At 44.9% G+C, this 20,175-nt stretch overlaps 1 protein-coding gene across 2 annotated transcripts in view; it reads right to left on the reverse strand.

Moving 5' to 3' along the window:
- The window catches only part of LOC119453173 (uncharacterized), a 70,100-nt gene continuing 49,925 nt past the window's right edge, over positions 1-20,175 (reverse strand). The window contains exons 5-12 of one of the 2 annotated variants that reach the window (XM_049667609.1): positions 19,984-20,175; positions 15,716-15,751; positions 14,781-14,927; positions 13,842-13,870; positions 11,385-11,450; positions 7,121-7,226; positions 5,355-5,437; positions 1-415 (exon numbers count right to left, since the gene is read on the reverse strand). In XM_049667609.1, the coding sequence (XP_049523566.1) occupies positions 317-415; positions 5,355-5,437; positions 7,121-7,226; positions 11,385-11,450; positions 13,842-13,870; positions 14,781-14,927; positions 15,716-15,751; positions 19,984-20,175 (758 nt within the window). In that variant the 3' untranslated portion in view covers positions 1-316. Of the gene's footprint in view, positions 416-5,354; positions 5,438-7,120; positions 7,227-11,296; positions 11,451-13,841; positions 13,871-14,780; positions 14,928-15,715; positions 15,752-19,983 lie in introns of those variants that run through there. The other variant, XM_049667611.1, reaches the window with a different exon arrangement.

The following is a 20,175-nucleotide window of genomic DNA, read 5'->3' on the forward strand; positions in this document are numbered from 1 at the left end:
TCCACTGTCACAACTTCTTTTTTTTTTTATTTTCTCACAGCACGCAACCTTGGGAGCGCCCGTGCTTCAGCGTCACTCGTACAGCCGGGGGACAGAAAGGGAAGGGATGCCCCGAGTGTAAAATTGCAAAAATACCATGCTCGTCAAAGTGTTTTCTTTCACTCTCGGACGTCATCAACACTGAATATGAACATAAGAACAAGAGGAGAATCAGCACGGGAACCTTTCGCTTCTATTTGCTTTATGGCCATCTTTCAGTTTTTTTTCTCCCCTTTCTCCCGCGTCTGGACTCCAGTCAATTTATGAGGTACTGTGACTATTTTCCTAGGATGGTCTCTTTGATGGCATCCACGTACTGCGCAGGAACCCAGTAGATCCAGTAGCGGGAGGCTTCCGTTGTCCCAAGCTGAAGAGCCTGCAATAAATATTGCACATGGCCCGAAGAAACAATTTATTATGCAACAACCCAATGCACGCAGAATACATTGGTCCATTCATCATTGACTAATTCAACTGTGTTTGAAAGTCATGGTAAGTGCTTGCACAGAGGAAAAGGTTTGTTATTTTAAATTTACACTATATTGAACATTGGATCATTTATACTAGAGGCAGCAACTCAACATAGAGATTATGAAATCTACAGGTTCTGCTAAAGACTCTGCACTACCTTCTGGTTATTCTCTGTCCTACATATTTCAGACACATAGCTGACAGTACTGTCCCATTTGATGGCATTTGCCGTACAACCGTGTGGATACATTTTTCAAGAGACCGCATGAAGAAAAAAGTAACAATGAGAAAGGTCGTAAATCGCCACAGCAACGTCAGAAACTGCTTGGAATGACTGCCAGCCCAGTTCGTACTGTGACCGGAGACGGTGCGTGCATAATTAAGGGACAAGTAATATTCGTGAGGATATCCCCATTACACTTTTAAACGCACTTCACAACATAAGACGGCTCTACTGCGGCGAAGCCGACTTAAGGGAACCAGCAAAAACCCCAATTGCACCAAGACATCGCCTATTTCGCCTGCTTGAGGAACTTGTCTGTGTAAACTTGCCCAAAGCAAGTGCCCCTCTGGCGTTCTTTCACAATCAAAAGCGTTAGAGCGGAAGGTTCAGAGACGGAGGGGCAGAACTTTTCTGCAAACAGAACTAACTTGTCTAAAATATCGACGCCACATTCATAAAATCGCAAAAGAAGTCGAAATTTTTAAGCCTTACTGAAATATTCAGGACAGTTGGCAGGTATATAATCACCAATGTTATCGGAGAGGGTTCAAGCTCGTATCGCAAAGCCAGACCACAGTTTTTGACCTCGCACGCATTTTTAAGGACACGAGCCATAGTTATCGGGTATGCTAGCTCGATTCCTAGTGCTAGTTAATGAAGCAGCAAGGGCACAAGCTATTGGCAACAGAGTGCTATGTCATCAGTGGCAGCCCACGCCCTGGATTAAGGGGGGATGTGGGTTTTAAAAAAATTTTCTTTATTTTTGCTTCAATCTTAACTAAACTTCACAGTTATGTTCAGTTTTTCACACTGGTTTCAAATATATAATTAGTTTTTTGATAGCTACTCTGGTTCAGAAATTATTGAAGTCTGAAAATAAATTTATATGGGTAGTTCTTACGGGACTTTTTGGCAATTTCACCTTGCTAAACACAAAAAGTAAGTGCATGACCCTAATGCCAAAGACTTGCTCTAGGGGGTGATGCTATTTTTATTTGTTTAAAAGCATTTTTAAGGCAAGAAAGTAGCCCAACATTTACTGTGAACATTTTTTCCTTATTTTCACTCATTATTACTCTTAATTGTAATTTATAATATAATGCTAGAGTAACAGAAATAGCATCACCCCCTAGATCATTCCAATACGAATACACTGATACCAAACTTGTTATTGTCACTCAAAAACATCATAGAAAAAAGCCCCGTAAGACCGAGTGAGGTGTGTAAAAACATCGAACTGAGAAAAACGCATTTGAAGTTTAGACAGCTGTAACTTTTTCTAGAATGCAGCTACAGCAATATTAATGACATCATTTTGTAGCTCTATTCTTCATAAGAATATCCACACTAAATATAAGGTTGTACCCTCCCAGAAAACTGGGAAAAGTTTGTTAGAAAAAGCCATGTACTGCCCCTAAACCAGCAGGAGATACTATATTTACCACTTCATGTGCCCTGCAAGCTAAAGGAATATAAAAATTTTGTAAGGTATCCTTGCCATAGGCAAGTAAACTTACACAAACACACATGGAGTGTTTACTCAATTACCTAAATTTATTATTGTCGTGCACCCAAAAAACACTTCACTCTACAGCATGCCAGGGCTGTACGCAGGATCCTTTGCTGGCTTGTGCCGTTTCGATAGCTTGGCCTTGGTAACACGACTGTCCACATGCTGCTTTTGCGACTTCTGAAGCCTGTTTTTGTCCTTTTCAAGGCTGCGGCGCACAAAGCAAGACCCTGCACTGTAGCCCAGCTTCTCAGCAATTTGAGTGTTGCTCTTCGTGATGCCTTGATTGAAGCGGCTGATAGCCTCAGCCACTGCCCTTTCAATGCTGCGCAGTGAGGCATGCTGGGTTTTTGGGGCCTGCTCCCAAATCATGGCATGCAGGCTTTCATTAGAGTTTTGGGTGATTCCATCACTACATCGCTCCAACAGAGCTTCACTACCAAGACGCCTAAACACAGGCTCCAGTGCCTCGCCAACAAAATCTGGCAGGCTGTTTTTATGTGGTGGAGGCTCCTCATTGTTAGCCACAGCTCTATTGAACCTGCACCATGACTCTGGGCCTTTCGGGCATAGGTCGTGTCTGGGTGCCTTGTCCGTCGAGGACATGTGCTGCAGTGTGGCCTGCACAGCCTTTTGCATGCCTGGCACATCGTTTCTGTGGCTCCTCAAGGCATAGCCATAGTAGCAAGTGATCTTTTTGATCCTATCTTGTGTGAGTCTTCCTTTACCACCAAGTGGCTCACCTTGAGCTTTCCTTTTGTCGACAAGTGTGCGCAAGGCAGCTCCCATGCGCTTATGCACGTGGTTGATGCAGTCTTTTTTTTGCACTTTTATATAGCCATAGACTGCATCTTCCGTCAGGGCATGAAATGTTCGGCTATCACCATCCGAAAGCATAGTCGTGTAGCGAAGCTTGTGCTTCTGTAATGAGCGCTGGAACAAGCGCAGGGCTGCTTCCACTTCCATCTGGCCAGCTTTACAATCTATGTTTTTTTGGCACAGTGGAGCATGCTGACTGAGCCAGGCAGCATGTCCGTCCTCATTTTCTTTTGGCCCGTTGGTGCAGCCCAGGCAAAAGTTTGACAGAACAACATGGTCTATGACGAGACCGGTGTACATCTCAATTATGGATCCTACACAGATGTGGGACCGATGTCCGCGAGTCAGCCAGCTGCCGTCGTAGATAACGTCGATGTTTCCTGGCAGGTTGCCAAACTCCGCGTACAATTCTTTGACCCGAGCAACGCTAGCGGCCTCGCACTCAGTAGCAGTCGCACTGCACGCTTCTACCATAACCTTCATGTGGCCCTGGAAAGTCTTGTGGTGCAGGCCACGATGCGAAACGTTCATAGCGGCGAAAAAGTCGGACAGAGCCGTTGCTCCCTTGCCGATGCTATTCATGGCCTTCATAGCACGCAAGTTCACTTCGAAAGGCGTTATTTTCGCACCAGCATCACCGGCTACCCTTGGAGAAGAGAACCGCTCTTCGCACAAGTCGCAGGTGCGACAAGAGAGCACCAGCTTCGAACACAGTCCAAAGTCTCTGCTGTCCGCCTTCGACAAAGTCATGGTTTTCGTGCCGCACTCGGGGCAAAGCGCGATACCGAACAACGTGTTTATCACGGCCAAGTCCACAATAACAAATTCAGTGCCGTTTTCCTTGTCGTCACTCACCAGTTCAACGTCTAGCAGCTTGAATTTCCGCTCCGTTGCGCACTGCGATGCCAGGCTTTCTTTCAAAATCGCCGCACTTCTCGCGCGCTCGGCCGACTCGCCCACTGAATAGAACTTCGTGTCAACGCGGTCTTGGATGCCGCTGGATGTGCCGGCTGTCGATCCAATGGCACCAGATGTAATGCAGCTAGGCCCAGCGGAATCAACGGCGTCGGTAGACTGCGATTCGGACGCATCAGGTGGTTCCGGCCGTTCCTCGGTAGAATACTCCGCTTCGAGCGCAACAGAAGGTCGTTGCGTCAGCGCGCCGTCATCCGCGATATTCAGCTGTGCGTTCCATGGACGCTTTCGTTTTTTCCCGTAAGACTGACGCGTCTTCTTCTTTAGGCGAGCGTCTCCTGACATTTCACCGTAAGATGAAAAAAATGTGCGTGAGCCGCGTGAACGCAAGAGTAGCAGACGACCGCCGATAACACGGAGCAACGGAGGACTGACAGCGGCGCGCACAAAACACAAATAAAAAAGCAAAATGGCTGCCTCACTCACTCGCGCCAGCCAATGGGAGGCGCGAGACGGGGGGCTCGTCTTGCGCGCGCACGCTCCGCCCAATCAGAGGCCCGGAACCACCCTTCGGGAAAGTGGCGAGAGCGGTCGTTCAGCTTGAGCGGCGCCATTTTGAGCTGGCGCAAAATGCTCACAAAGAAACCAGCTACAAAACAAGCCCAAGATGGCGACGATCGGGTGGCGGCTGCGCCCGCGGCGCGCGCGGGAAGTTTGAACAAATTTTGCCTTTCGCAGGTCGTTTCGCGGCTCCCGTGGCGTTCTCAAAGTCGATTTTTTCCTATTTCCTGATCGAAATCATGGTTAATAATTTGAGGGCAGGTGCTTGAAGGCCCAAACATTCCTAAAATGCGTTTTTCAAAAAATCACTTTTTCGGCCGTTTTTTACCATTCTAGAACCCGCGTCCCCCCTTAAGCTAACTTACTCATAGTACCGCAAGTGATGTCCTTCACAATGTGAATACAGAGCAAGACTAACACTTAGTTTCAAAGCGAAGCGTTCCTTAGTGTTTTTTTCACCCACTTCGTAAGTGCTGGCTGAAGCTGTCTTGCCGTGTAGACAACTGGGGCCAGTGGGCATGCGCCCGTTTTTGACCTATTGCCCAGAATGGCTATACAGTAGACTTGCGTTAATTCGACTCATTGGCATAGCTGGCTATTGGCCAAAAGCACTGTGCAGTTTGCATTGACGCACTGCTCTTAACGAATCTAACCACAATACGAAGGCAAGTAAGATGTTATGGTTGCTTTCTTGCTTCCTGAAACGTTTCTCAACATCTTGGCTGTTTGCAACCACCGGAACAAGCAATGTGCATGCAAGCTCAGTGCACCACCCACAATCTTCACGTGAATAAAATGATAAAACCAACAGCTCACCATTATGTGATACTCTTCGTGACCCTCAATAGCTTCACTGATGACTTGCTTAATAGAGCTCATGTTGATTTTTTCTGTCCTCTCTGAAAAACATGATGACAATGTAAGCAATGACGTCGAGGCATTTGCTCCTGAGAGCGCCCATCAGTCACGAGATGAAAACTGCCGCTTCTGTGCCGATCTAGTGCGAAATATAAACGAGGTTTGTGCATGTCTTCAGTAAGTAAAGGCATGTTGATGTAGAGAAAGAATTTGTGGATTGCTTTCTTGATACATTAAATAATTCGGCATTGAGTTATTTGGACAGTTTATTTTTGTTCCCCAAAATCCGAATTAACGAGATTTTACTATACCTTGATAGCAGTGGCAAGCACTTAAGCACTTCTTTTTGCAAATGCACTATTGCTGCGAAAAATGGATAACTATTGTATTCAAGTCTGTGTAATCCAATTCTAGCCATTTTACAAAGGTACAAATTGATTTGTTTTTATGACAACGGCAAATTGACAGGTTTGGTCACTAGAATGCGAGTAAACCCAATTACCACATTTTCACGCACCAAAATCCCCACCAAAAATTCAACATAATTAACAGTAAGGTCGGGGTATGGATTATACGCAAATTTTGCTTTGAGGTGTGGCTCCACCACACCAAAAATTTCACCTAGAAAGCCCCGAATAGGTGTTCTGCGATGCCAGATGGGAAATTGTCGCCATGAAAGCAAGACAGGCAATCCACTTTTTTCTGCCGACAACAGCCCATCTTGACATTGCCTGTGTTGAGCTAGTAGAGAAGTTTAGCTTGTCCGGTAACCGGGTAAACGCGAGCGGACCGGGCGTTTTGCCGGAACCGTAATTGTAAGCGGCCTGTATGGTGCTACCACCTGGTGGCACAGAAATCAAAGAGACAAAAAACAGCTAATATTGCAGTAACCAAGTGTATTCTACCTTGCTGCTGGTGTAAATGTTCGACAGTGGCGTAATTGTGTTGCCGCCGAAAATTTACACCAGCAGAGAAGTAGAATACACATGGTTATTGCAATATTAGCTGTTTTTTTGTCTGTTTGATTTCTGCACCACCAGGTGGTAGCACCATACAGGCGGCTCACGTTTACGGTTCCGGCAAAACGCCCCAACACCAGGTCCGCCCGTGTTTACCCGATTACCGGACAAGCTAAACTTCTCTATTAGATCAACACAGGCAATGTCGAGATGGGCTGTTGTCGGCAGAAAAAAGTGGATTGCCCGTCTTGCTTTCATGGCGACAATTTCCCATCTGGCATCCCAAAGCACCTATTCGGGGCTTTCTAGGTGAAATTTTTGGTGTGGTGGAGCCACACCTCAAAGCAAAATTTGTGTATAATCCATACCCCGACCTTACTGTTAATTATGTTGAATTTTTGGTGGGGATTTTGGTGCGTGAAAATGTGGTAATTGGGTTTACTCGCATTCTAGTGACCAAACCTGTCAATTTGCCGTTGTCATAAAAACAAATCAATTTGTACCTTTGTAAAATGGCTAGAATTGGATTACACAGACTTGAATACAATAGTTATCCATTTTTGTCTTGTTGGTATGACAAGTGAACTGGTGTCTAGTACGAAAGTCTCTAGACCACATGCTTGTCCATTCGTCTAAAGACGGCACTTGTGTGTCCACCTCCCTCTTATCCTCTTCTCAAGAATATCACGATAAAGCACCAGTTCACCAAACTTGATGCTTTAGCAGGGCTTCTTACTGGCCCACCAGCACAAATGCCTTACTCACCTTTCGTGCCGATCCAGACCTGGTCTAGCTCAAGCTTGAACGTGAGTCGTACTTTCCCTCCAGATTTATTTAGCATTCCCGAAAGCGGGGCTGTTGGCAGTGAGTCCTAGGGTCAAGGAACAAGGGGTCGAATGAGCACTCCACCGAGGCATGAGAAAAATATGGCAACAATCACTGCCACGCCAAATTTAATGCAATCGTGCATGGCTACCTGAATTCTCATAATAAACACTTTGAAATAATGTTTTGTGCGATGTGCAGTGCATCATGCTATATCCTGTTGCAAGTGCCAATATAGCAAGAGTTCGTCCTGCTGAAAATTTTGTGCTTAAGCTGCTTCACTGTCACTTTTCATAGAAATTAAATTGCAAGGTTTTACGTGCTAATACCATGATCTGATTATAAGACACGCCGTAATGGAAGGCTCTGGAACACCTGGGGTTCTTTAATGTGTCCCCCATGTCTGGTACGCGAGCGCTCTTGCATTCTAGCTCCTGAGGAATGCGGCAGCCGCGGCTGGGATTGAACACATTACCTCTAGCTCAGCGGCGTAATCACTTTTCATGTAGACAGAGACTTAGCTATTCCATATAAGTATTGCCTTGCACAAATTGACAGTCGCTGGAGACATAGCTGGCAGTAACAATGCTATTAGCAATATCTTGTGAAGCTTTGTCTAACAATGAGATAAAGACATTATTGTGAAAATATAAAAAATTAAAGTCGCATTAACGATTACATTGCTGCCTTTGCTTTGCATCAGCAGATAAGTAGAACAATGTTGGTCACTGCAATAATAGGCACCACCAATGCAGCTGCTTGCTTCTACAATAACCCAGTACTCTGTAAAATACTATAATACAACGGAATCTCGTTAATTCAAAGTTACACTATGGTCCTGTGAAAATTATTTGAATTTTAATGTGCGAAAATGCCCAGTAATTCAAACTCTTAGATGCTTGTGTTGGTTATTTCGAAAATACTGCACAGCCGACCATCCTCTCGGCAGCCCAGAAAGTTAAGCGGTGGCACCTCCAACTCGACAGTGCGGCCGCACACCGGCAGCTGTTCCCGTCTCCTGTTGCAAGTGCCATATTTTGGCACATATAACCCACACCCAAAACTCGAATTGTTTAACAGTAAAGCCGGGGTGCGAGTTCTATGTGAATTTTGCTTTGAGGTGCGGCTTCACAGCAGCAAAAATGTCGCTTAAAAGTGTGGCTTCACTGCCTTGAAGTCACACTTCCAGAACTTTTCATTTGTGGTAGCTCAGTGCACATGTGCCGCGTAATGCAACAACGGACATAAGTCCTCCATTCAATGAGCTTCCTTTTGAACTCCGTTTAATTCAAACAAGCTATTCAGCACTTTCCGAGTTTGAATTGTCTATATTCGACTATATATATTCGGACAAGCTAATGCTCTCTGTAATGTCATTATTTGGTGCACACTGTTTGCTTGCGCGGCTTGTAAAGACAAAATTAGAAACCCCCGTTGTAACCCCTCCTCGCTATCAAAGAAGCAAGCTGCTACACAGAGCTGTACTGCTTTCAGTGCCTGCTTACTAGCAACTAAAAGTACAGATAGACAAGGCAGACAAGCTATGCAACAATGTGGATCGAACAATACAATCTCCTAACAAAATTCACATGGGAATCGGGCCAGTGGTAAGCATATGATCTTCATTTTAAGCTTGCCAGAATGAAAAACTGGAAAAGATAAATGGAAAAGATAAATTTTTTTTTAAGGACATGTCAGTCATGCTGCCAGGCATCAACATCGGGTGACAATCACCAATTGTGTAACAAAGTAGACCCATTCGACACCTGCGTTCAGCAGTTGAAGAGGATGCATGGCCTCCAATGCAGATATCCACGTCATCTGCATCATGCACGGTACCTTAAAACCACGTGACATCTTCGTCACAATGAATGCCGTGTATTTATTCGAATACAAGGCAAGGTTGTTTTTTCCCAAAATCCTTAGCCTTAGGCTGTTAGATTCAGTTACTGTTTCAATATGGCAGCAGCAATGCCACATTTCCGGCAATCCAGATTTTAGACCGCAGTGCAAACTGCAGCAACTAATAAACCTTGGCAGGTGAGGCACTAATGCTATTGTATACTATTGCTCATATAACCCGCACTGAGAATTTTAAAAATTTTACAGTAAAGGCAGGCTGTGAGTTATGTGCGAATTTCACCTTGAGGAATGACTTCACAGCAGTGCAGTGCACATTGCCGTAAAGCCACACCTTAAAGCGACATTTGCACTGCCGGGTAGTCGCACTGCAAGGCCAAATTCACGCTGCCGTGAAGTCGTGCAAGGCAAAATTCGCATATGACCCACACCTATTTTTCGGGCGACTTTCGATTATTATGTTTTGGGGGGAATCCCCGCCAATCCTGAATAATTTTTCAGCCACTCTATATCGCCCTATATATACGTGCATACTTCAGTCATTTTTTTCGGGTCCCCCAACTTGCAACCTCGCCGTATAATCATGACTGCCTTATATTAGACTAAATACGGTGTGTACTACCGCCTGATTACTCCTTCGTGTGAATACACCGTCAAACTAGAACAAGTCCTCCTAGTAACTGCTGCTTACAAGCAAAGAATAATGAGACTAATAAGTAACAATAACTTGAAGTGCTTTCACATAGCCATTGTGTCTACACAACTGCACACTCCAGAGCTTGACATTCTAGTCACTGCCAGACGCTCAGGTTCAGAGATTGTGACGTATAGCTTAGTCTTAAAAGTGAAGTAAGGCACAGCAGTATGTTCGTAAAATGCATCACCACTTTTCTCATTACATGTGATCAGCGCAGTCACAATTCTTCTGAAATGTAACCACAATAATAAAGCGAAAATAGGGGAAATGCATGTTACAGGCTCCGATCTCCCTTTTGCTGTTCTTTACATCAGTGTAGCCATTTTAGCAATTTTTTCGATAGATTTAGCGGCTTTCTTGTCTGTTTAGCATTAACTTTTTCAATTTAGCGAGTGGTTACTTTTTCAGCTATGTGACGGGACAACTTTGGCGACATTATAGCGACTTCAAAGCAATGAGAGTTTTTTTTTTTTTTTTTTTTAGTATGCTTCTAGAACGCGCTTTTTTACTCAAATGTTAAATTGATGCGGCAGAAATTGGCTGTATAGCACGTAAGCTCTATGACCATGATGAAGCAACAGTTGCCTTCACAGGATTCACAGTGTGTTCACAAAATGCAAGCGTTTTTCTTCTCTCTTAAACCGGTTTAAATGGGCTCTGCACTTGCGCCGAACACGTTGAATTCGTGGACATTTCCAAACTTTACAGTGAAATTTATAATGCAGCAGGTGAATGATAAGATAGATCGAATGCAGAAAGGTATATGTTGTTCACGCGAGCCTGAACACACTGCTTTCTTATTGCATGAATCTTGGACAAACGAGGAATGCCATTCTAGACGTTGACAAGGTCCGCCATGTTGTCAAATTTGCCATCTTATCAGCTCTGATAGGCTCAGAGGGCTGCTACTGGACTGCTACAGCATCTCTGATTGGCTCAAAATGCCGCAATCACAAGATTTTGACTATGTGGCAGGATTTTACAATGTCCACAAAGCACCCCGGTACTACGAAGAGCCTTCAGATAGACCAAGGGGTGGAAGCGGAGTATATAACCTGCACAAAGGTCACAGAATATGTCATCGCTGTGATTACATATGCGGCTTGTGCGTCTTCCAGAGCTTTGCTATCCTTCGAGGAGTGCAGAGAAATTGAAAAAAATTTAAGGGATAAAGTTGATCGAGTGCCTCTGCATGCTATAGGAAAGTCAGATTGACTGTGTTCTTTCGAATCATGCTGCATTTGGAACCTCACAATACGAGGGTAAACACCAAACTTCAGCTGTCATGCAAGTATAACAGTAAATTAAAAGCTCACTGCACACACTGCTAGTAAATTCACTGTTTATTCCTCACTCGTATTAGCCCTAGACAAATGTGAGATGTTTCGGTAAATGATTTACACCATGCTAGCCTATACTACAGTGCTCAAAAACACCTATGTGGCCTAAAGGTTTAGCGACCTTGCAGCAAAATTAGGGACCTTTTCATCTCACTTTAGCGAGGCACATCAAAAAATTACGACAACACTGCTTTTCATGCACTGCAGGCCTAGACTTACGGCAAGTAGAGACAGCGTGGTGTTGAAGTGATCTCAAACACACGACTTTAGCATGCCACGGGCAAACAAATGACTTCACTAGGCTCACTTTGACATTGCGGATTCCTGGGATGGCGTCTTCAGGAACCCCCTTTTCGACTACTTTCTGGTGCAACTGCAAAGGAAGAACGAAACACAAACCGACAGTTGTTTCCCAAAAACAAAAAAGAATAGAACAGAAAGAGGCCAGGGTTGGTATAATGTAAGGATGCCCTTCGTTCTATGCTTTATCTTTTTTATCATCCACCGTTTGTGACTGGTCGATACTGGTGATAACATGAACACACCACCGTTCACACCACCGATGAAGCACAAAAAAGGAATACCAATGGAATAGGATCATTAGATTATCCTTGGCCACAGCAACAATGCAGATATTTCAAGGGACAGTGAAGGTGCCTATGCCTCACTGATTTGTCACTGATTGCCTCACTGATTTGTCAAAAATGGGTTAATCACTAAAGGGGAAAATAAATGCCAGACTCTTTTCTTGACTTTGCGCCAAAACCTACATGATGGCAGGTCAGTGTGATGTCACAAATTTTAAAGTACCGCAGTTTCCAGACTATAATCTGCACCCGCAGTAACAGTATTGCAGGGATCAGTTTGGGCTTAAAATAAATGGGTTTTTTTCTAGAAAGTCCACTCTGCCATAGTCCACAGAGACGAATTTCGACTGAAATATGTTTTTTAGATTGTCTGCAACCAGTGCAAAGTAGGCTAGAAAATTTTTTTATTGTCAGCCAGCAAAAACCTAGCTTTATTTCATTAGGCTCGCATATAGCTATAGAGTCAATTCTAAAACCTAACACAATCGCTTTTGTCGGGGCTTCAGAACAAAACAAGCCAAGCAAGTCAGATTGAATGAACGGCTTTTCAATGTCTTCATCACCTTCACAATTCGATCTCTCCGCTGAAGCAGTTCTTAGTCCACCTTTCGTGAAACCATCGTACGGTGACAAGTATTGCAAAGCTGATTTCAACATGCAATTTAGTGAGGCAAAAATTTGCCGGCACAGCCTGGCCATGTTTCTTTCAAACGTGTTTCCAATGTTAAATAATAACATCACATATAGCCTGCAATTTTAATTTTAAACGCCCCACAGACTATAGTCCCGAAAATGCAGTACATTGTCATGTTCAAGCTGCATTGGGACAAAAAACAAGTCAAAACTTTCTAGGCCAAGTCATTCGTTTCTTTAGAAAGTGGCGTAGTCCTTCCCTAGCGAAAAACAATTAATGTGTTTAGTAGGAGCTTCCAAAATTCACAACTTCATGGACAGCTGTTGCAGTAAGTTCAGGACGGCATGGCCACCTGTATTCTGTTTTAACACGAAAGTGTTTTATGCCGGGGTCCACCAAGACTTCACTGACGTATTTCCGTCACGGATATGACGTTCTTACAATGTACACGAACATAATACAAAGAAAGAAACCAGAAGAAAAAGTTCCACAAACATGCAAAATTTGGAAATCGAACCCACGACCTCTCGGTCCGCGACGATAGATCGCCGAGCGTTTAACCCATTGCGCCACAAACGCATTTGCAGAGAGCTACACAGACGCGCCTTATATATCTAACACTCCTCCGTGTACCCGCGCTCTTGCTCGGGGCGGTGCCGCCGCCTACGAGCAGAAAAGAGAAGTACTGCATTATGACACTAACGCGCACCGACAGTGAACGCTTCGGTGGTCTCAGCACTACGACGCCTCGATGCCAGCATTCGAAGGGACGCTGGCATCAAGAAGCACTACCAACGCCACCTAGGTGGCGTTCACCGTACTCAGCACAGCGGAGCGTGGCCTACGCAATTAGCTCTGAAAATGTTTCTGAAGTTGATCGCGGAGGCTGCAATTACGACGCGCTGTACGCGCTGATTTGACTCGGTGACGATTCAGTTACGTGCTTTGTCTTGCGCGTTGTATTAGTGTGTCAGTTACGTGCTTCGTCTTTCGCGTTGTGCTAGCGTGTGCAGCGTAGTGCAGCTTCCATATGCACGACGGTTGCTCATGGTCATCGCCGTTGGTAGTCGTGATGGAGGAGACGTGCCACCAGGCATCAGCGTGGGTGCATCAACGCCTAAGGGCGCTTTAGCCACAAAACACCAATAGACATTATATATCAATGTGCAATAAACATTACACTACTTCTGTGAAGACACGTTTCACTTTCGTGTTCTATACCGATTCCTATATAAGAGGGATCAACCACATTTTTTGCATCTCTTCTCCTTTGCCTCATTTTTAATTCTCATTTGCCACTGCAGAACCATAATTTACTGGTATACATCAACTCAATATTCCTCTGTACTGTCTCTTTAACAACGGTATTCCTTGTGACTGCCTGAGAAGCAATGGTGTTTATGAAAAACAACTGAATGACTGAAGCAACTTGAATGCAGAACAATCGTTGAGTGAATGGATATACAGTGCCCTTGTTCAACATGCTTACTCCAAGAAGTTAAACGGTTGAGAAACAACGGCTTCAAGAGAGGGAGATACTCACTTTTTGTTTACTGATTGGCTCTTTCGTGGCTGAAAAGAAAAACGTAAAAGCGAAAAGTCAGCAAACAGCATGAGCTTCACAAGTTGGTGCATATGTATAAGAACGGAACAAGGAAGAAGGATCATGCCACTTAACTTCCAATTCAAATTAACCTCCGTGCGTTAGAACAGTGAGATTATTTCACAGGCACAAACAAACTTTTTGTGCCGTTCAACTACAAAGTCCAACAATTCTTAGTGTTGAGCAGAATCAGTGCAAAACAAAAGAATGTAAGGAAATAAACAGAAAGTCATATGACTGGCTGAACACACTGCTCTAACTGCTGATACCAACAACAATACGTATAGTTGCCATCAATCACCAAATGTATTTCTTCAGTGGCAACCTGTTAATACTACAAACATGCATTTACATACAAAAAAATCTTAGGGTGGGCAGTTTCGCTCGAAGGGCAAACCATGGACAGCAATAGCAATATTCAGCAGTGCACCAGAGTTTGTTGCCCAGTGTTCCAACAATACACAGGATGACACGTTGGCACAATGCAGCACCCAAGGTAACTGCAGCTTCGCAGTAGTAACATAGCCCTGGCAACTACCACGGTGGCAACATGGAATGGCAACTACCAAGTTGCCACTCCACGGAAAACCATCAGTGTTCGTAGCTTCAAAGGTACTGCCTGCTCAGACGACCACTGCATGCACTTCAAAGCTGGAACGCTAGTTTTTCCATGCACAACACTCGTGATGACCGCTTAAGGCAGAACAAGCTTTCATTTTTACAGCAGAACGCGCTGCGCGTCCGTTGCGTCTCTGAAGACCTAACCTTCCACATGCAAGCACCATCAACCGTGACAGCATGGCGGTGCAGAAGATGCAAAGGCGCCTCCCAGGCGTCCGTATAATTGCTATCGCGATAAAATGCCACAGAAAAACGCACCCTGTGGTGTGTCGTCCTTGAGCTGCTCGGGCGTGGGGACTTCTAGGTTGAGCACATCGTCTAGGGTGGAGCCGACCAGCATGAGCTTGGCGTTGGCAGACAGATTCAACTCCAGCAGACTCTTGGTATCGTCTGGTTTGGGAGCCCCTGCGCATGAGCACACACGGAAGGCAACATGCTTGGACACCACAACACACGAGTGAAAAATGTAGAGTGCGTCCATTACATAGTAACCAGTTCGTGGCACTGCTTTTACACAAGTACAGTGGAATCTCGTTAATTCGAACCTCCTTAATTAGAACTTCCAGTGAACAAGGTATTCACCCTTGTGCAATAATTTTCATGCTGCATGCTCGTACATACAACGACCATATAACGATTCGGCATGTGTCCTGATAAAACTACATCAAACTCACCGTTTCTAGATTAGTTCTGCATACAACAGCTAGTTCACTGTACTAATAAAAATAAATATAAAAGACGCAAATTGGCATAGGTATGTGAAGACCAGTGTCAAGTACAATAATCTCTCATGTGCCATAGTTGAGTTTTTTTTTTTCTTTTTTTTTTTACTGACACTGTGGTTTTGTCACAATTATGAGTATATTGAAGTGCCAAAGCACTCAGTAATTCAAGCACGTAAGCATTTGCAACAATTAAGTCAAACACATCACATCGCCCACCGTGCTCTCCGCAGTGCTCCTACTCATGCAGCCGTGGCTGCAGGAGTTGAAATTTCGAAATGTTATCTCAATTTTGGCCCTAAATTCGACTACTTGCAAAATGTACCAATTTAAACGCTTTTCCTTACAAGAATACTGGTAAGCTACGAGCTCCTAAACAATTCGACAACACCCTCATTTGCAAGGCTGTCTCCAAATCTTTCGGGACCCAATGGGACAAATGAGAGCCGAGCATTAGATAGCAGCACCCACCTTTGTAGATCAGCTTTTGCATCGCTGGCGGGACCCCTACAAGACAGAAGAAAACAAATTAATTGTACAAATGTGGCCGAACAAACTGTGTTCTCGCAGCGCCACTAAAGGCAAGTGTCAAGACCATCCTGGGGTGACAGATTAGTGCTTCGGAAAGTCTAAAACACCAATTTTAAAGGCAAGAAAACTTTTGCCAGTTGCAGGGAGGCCCTCTAGTTAGACATTCACAGGGGTGGAACTGGTACAGTGTGGCTTGGAACACTCCTGGATAAATTGCTGTTTTGGAGCAGGCTGGGAGCAACTAAAATACCATTTCAGAAGAGATAGAATGGGCATATCGGACTCAATTTTACATTAGAGGAGCATGTATCATATCTGAAAACGTTGAACCTGATAACAATGTTACAAAAAGAGGCTCGATTGCCTTGGACCATTTTATTACATAAGAAACACTGGTGTGCTAGGCACTGGACCGATTTTAATGAAATTTGTTACATTTGTGAAAGAAAGTTAAGTTCGAATGACTGTTGGAAGCGAAATCTTGATTTTGACCCAATTGGCGAGTTTACAATGTTTACAAATTTGAAGCTCTACACCAACAACAGATATCGCAGTTTTGTAAACAGCATCCGTTAGAGCATCCAAAGCAGACAAATTTTGTGCATCAGTTTATACCTTCAGTGAATTTGTTACATTGTTTACCAGGGCTTCGCAAAAGTCACACTCCATACTAACGGTATATTGCAGAGCAGTGTATTATACATTATTTTTGTCCACTTTAGATTAGATGTAATTTCCAGGATTGTGTTATCGGTTTTCATTCCCGAGTTACAAAGCTGTAAATTTCATAGTTTCGTTTTCAGAAAAGTTGCTATGTTCGACAATCTTTATAAAAAAACTCTATGCCTAAATCAAAAATACGCTTCCACCAGTCTCTAGATTTTAAGTTTATCTTTTAAATGCAGCAAATCTCATCAAAGTTGGTGCAGTGATTGCCGAGAAACAGTATTTCTCCTTTCTCATGTATTTAGATAGCAGTCCCGGAGCTAAAGCTTCCTTTTAAACCATAGAATGCCGTAACTTTTATGCGGGCACTCTAGAAGCAGAACCGCTACACCTGCTCATCCTACTACTCGATCGCGACAAAGGCAACTAACCTAAACGTGCATCGCTGAGAAAAGACCTACCGGCCTACCGCTCGCTTCTGACCGCTTTCGACGCTGGCTGGTGCGCTTTACACTTTCGCGACTGCACGCTAGTTGCGGTTACACAAAATAGCAGGAGAATATTATTTACTTTTGGCCATTTTTCAGTCCTTGAACTTCCAGACTGCCGGCGCACAATGATAGTCGCTGCTAACTTCAACAATCACCGCGTATGAAGAAGAAAGAGAAAAGGAAAAACCCTGGCTACAGCTACATCGTAGCAAGACTAAATTGAGCTAGCCAGACAGACGACGCACTTGCCTGTAACTGAAACCGAAACTAAGCCAAGTGCCCTTATTAACAGCGGAGCTGTTAGTCGACCCTTCGCCATCCGTGTAGTCCGTCACGTGACAGTAAAGGATGAGAGCCATACGGAGGGAAGGCCCCCCCCTCCCCACAGAATTTTCCGGTTCGGCGGGAGTGTGCAGGCGCAGTAAAGTGCGGCCCCTCTACCTCCATGCCCTCCCTCCGTAGCGCTGTCCGCGACTGGAAGACTGCGCACTTCTTTCCCGCTCCCCACCCTTGCATGCGCAAGCCGCGATTGCCGGCTCCCCGTCGCACGCTTTCACTCGCACATACCGCACGGCGCGCGACAATTTTATCGCCCGTGGACTTCATACGGAACCTCGCGGCAAAATGCCAAGCAACAGTCTACCATAACGAAGACAACCACAGCTCCGCTGTTTCGACAGATTTCACTTCGTGGAACTGGCTTGAGTTTATTTTTTTAAGTAAAATTTCCTGCATGGCGCAGTGCGGTGCAGGGTTTTATTTTTGGCTCAATTAGCGGGCGATGGAGCAGGATGGCGCAGGAAAACTCAAATGAAGCAGAATGGCGCAAACGGAGCAGGAATTCCACCACTGATCATTCATCCTGCCCGCACAGAACACTCACATATCCTAATGTTCAGCTTCCCCACACAACACGCAAAGGCAGTAGTTGTAGGAGCACAGCTATGACAAGAGACGGCAGAAGTCCTCCTATGCTAGTGCCACCCTGTGGCCACTATGGGGACAATCATATTACGCACCCCGACATATGTCTTTCCCCCATGTCACACATGCTCTGGTAGTGGAGCCATTGTTCTAGTTGCACAGATACATGAGGCAGCACGAGCACTCGCATGCTAGCACCGACTGATGGCTTGGACGGCTTAGGCGCAAGAGGATGTTTCTGCCTCCTCCCTGGCTGACAAATGTCAACACACACTGACCATGTGCTCTCCGCAGGACTATCTTGCTGAAAGCTTCCCGTCTGGCCCCAAAGTGTGACACGGCAAGGACAAACATGATCGCTCGGACAACGGTGATTTGTCAAACTTCCTCGAATCCTTAGCATAATATTTGAAGAACTAGGCTTTGCATGTCATTTACCTGGCATTACCAAGTCAAAAGGTAAATAAATACTACCTTTGCATTTATTTACACTACTACGTGTTGTGTTCATCCTTCCAAAGCTAATCAACCTCACAAGAAAACATAATGATGCAAACACGGGACAGGATCGATGCCACTGCTTTAAACATACAGTGCCAGCGCCCAATGGTGTCTGTGTCCCGTTTATGAGCCATAAATAGGAGCGATAGCACCACAATGTGGCATGCATAGTAGGCTGCACCACTGCACCAAACATAAACAGAGTGCGGCTAGTGAAACCATGGTTCCACACTCACTTTTAGTGCACGTCAATTTCAGGCATTTCTTTTCGTTATTTTTTTTTCTGTAAGGTAGTGCAAGCTCTAGCCCAGTAAATATGGTAACTGCAGAAGTCGCTCGCAAACGGCAGTGTGCTAATGCAACCCCCAGAAGAAAAACATGGCTATAAGCTCATTTTAAATTTTCTATGAATTTGTCACCTTAATGTGAAACTAAAGCCTTCCCTCACCCAATATCCATAGTACTTTACAAGCTCTCTGCTTTTATGACAACGAAAGCAGGAACAAAAGTGACCTAGTAAATATGAAATGGAACAACGAGAGGCAATTGTGAACTGCAAAATTTAAGTTTAGTTTTTTGCGTGATGACTAGTTATGCATGTGCTGAGTGTGATAGGCTATCGTGGTGTAATGGGTGCAAAACAGAGACCACCAGAGAAGGGGACGGACAACTGCACTACTCGCAACTGAAGGATTTAAGACAACACAACTAAATAGAATAAAACGGCCCTCACACCGGCTCAAAAAACCATGCAAGGAGTGACAGAGGAGGATCAGGAAGCAACACCAATCATGTGCCTTATAACACGTCTAGCTCGTGACGATAAGGTAAGCTTTGACAACTTGTCGGATACATTTCTTTTGTGCCGAAGCAAGGTCTAGTCAAGCAACAGCAGCAAGCAGCCACATCTCACACACTGGTTGGCCAGGTGGCTTCTGTCCTTCTCGTTGACACTGCAAATGTGTTTCCTTATTCTCCACGATGATTACACCACGATGATTCCTTACCCAACTAGGTTAAATTTCAGTTCTTCAGTGACAGGTTATGTCTTACACCACTGTTACGGTAATTGTTATTTGATACCCGCCAAGACCTTTCATCCCATTGTCACATACCGCATAGACTCGTGTAAGGCCCGCACCCGTGCACAATGTAAGATATATACTCTTTAGGTGAGGACACCTAAGCCAAGTTGTGGGTGCGGCCCTTACACAGGGCACCCATATTAGGGCCGTACCCCCAACTTGGCAGTCCAAAATTTGTTTTACACAATTCCTACAGAGAAGCAAACGCATTCGGTGTGGGTCCGCATGCCGTTACTAGGTGGTGAGAGCCGGGGTGGGCACAAGTCACCGGCTGTGCCGGAAACATTTCGAACAAAAGGTTTGGTCTCGTGTAAAGGCCACACCTTGTCAAAATTATGAAAACAAAAGGTGAGACCCTTACACGATGCTATACGGCCCCTTTCACGCACTGTCGCACAGCCATCACATAGTTCTCACAGGTCGTCACACAATCGCAACATTTTAGCTAAGCTCATCGTTCTTCATTTCTACCAACAACGCAAAGACCCTTGTGCCTCTTTTGCTATCGCCTCCATTTCGGGGGCAGGCAGCACGATCTCACCGGTGAGCTTCTGTATTTCCTCCTTGAGCTTGGCCATCTTGGCCGAGAGCGCCACCTTGACGTCGTACCGCCGCTTGTTGTACATCACGACCAGCGGCACGGCACTCTCCTCCTCCACACTATCCTCCTTGCCATCTTCCTCTTGTAATGACTGCTGCTTGCCGGCCACCAAGCTCTCGGGGTCACCGTCCT

This window comes from Dermacentor silvarum, chromosome 5 (assembly GCF_013339745.2).
Source record: "Dermacentor silvarum isolate Dsil-2018 chromosome 5, BIME_Dsil_1.4, whole genome shotgun sequence".
NCBI classification, from domain to species: Eukaryota; Metazoa; Arthropoda; class Arachnida; order Ixodida; family Ixodidae; genus Dermacentor; species Dermacentor silvarum.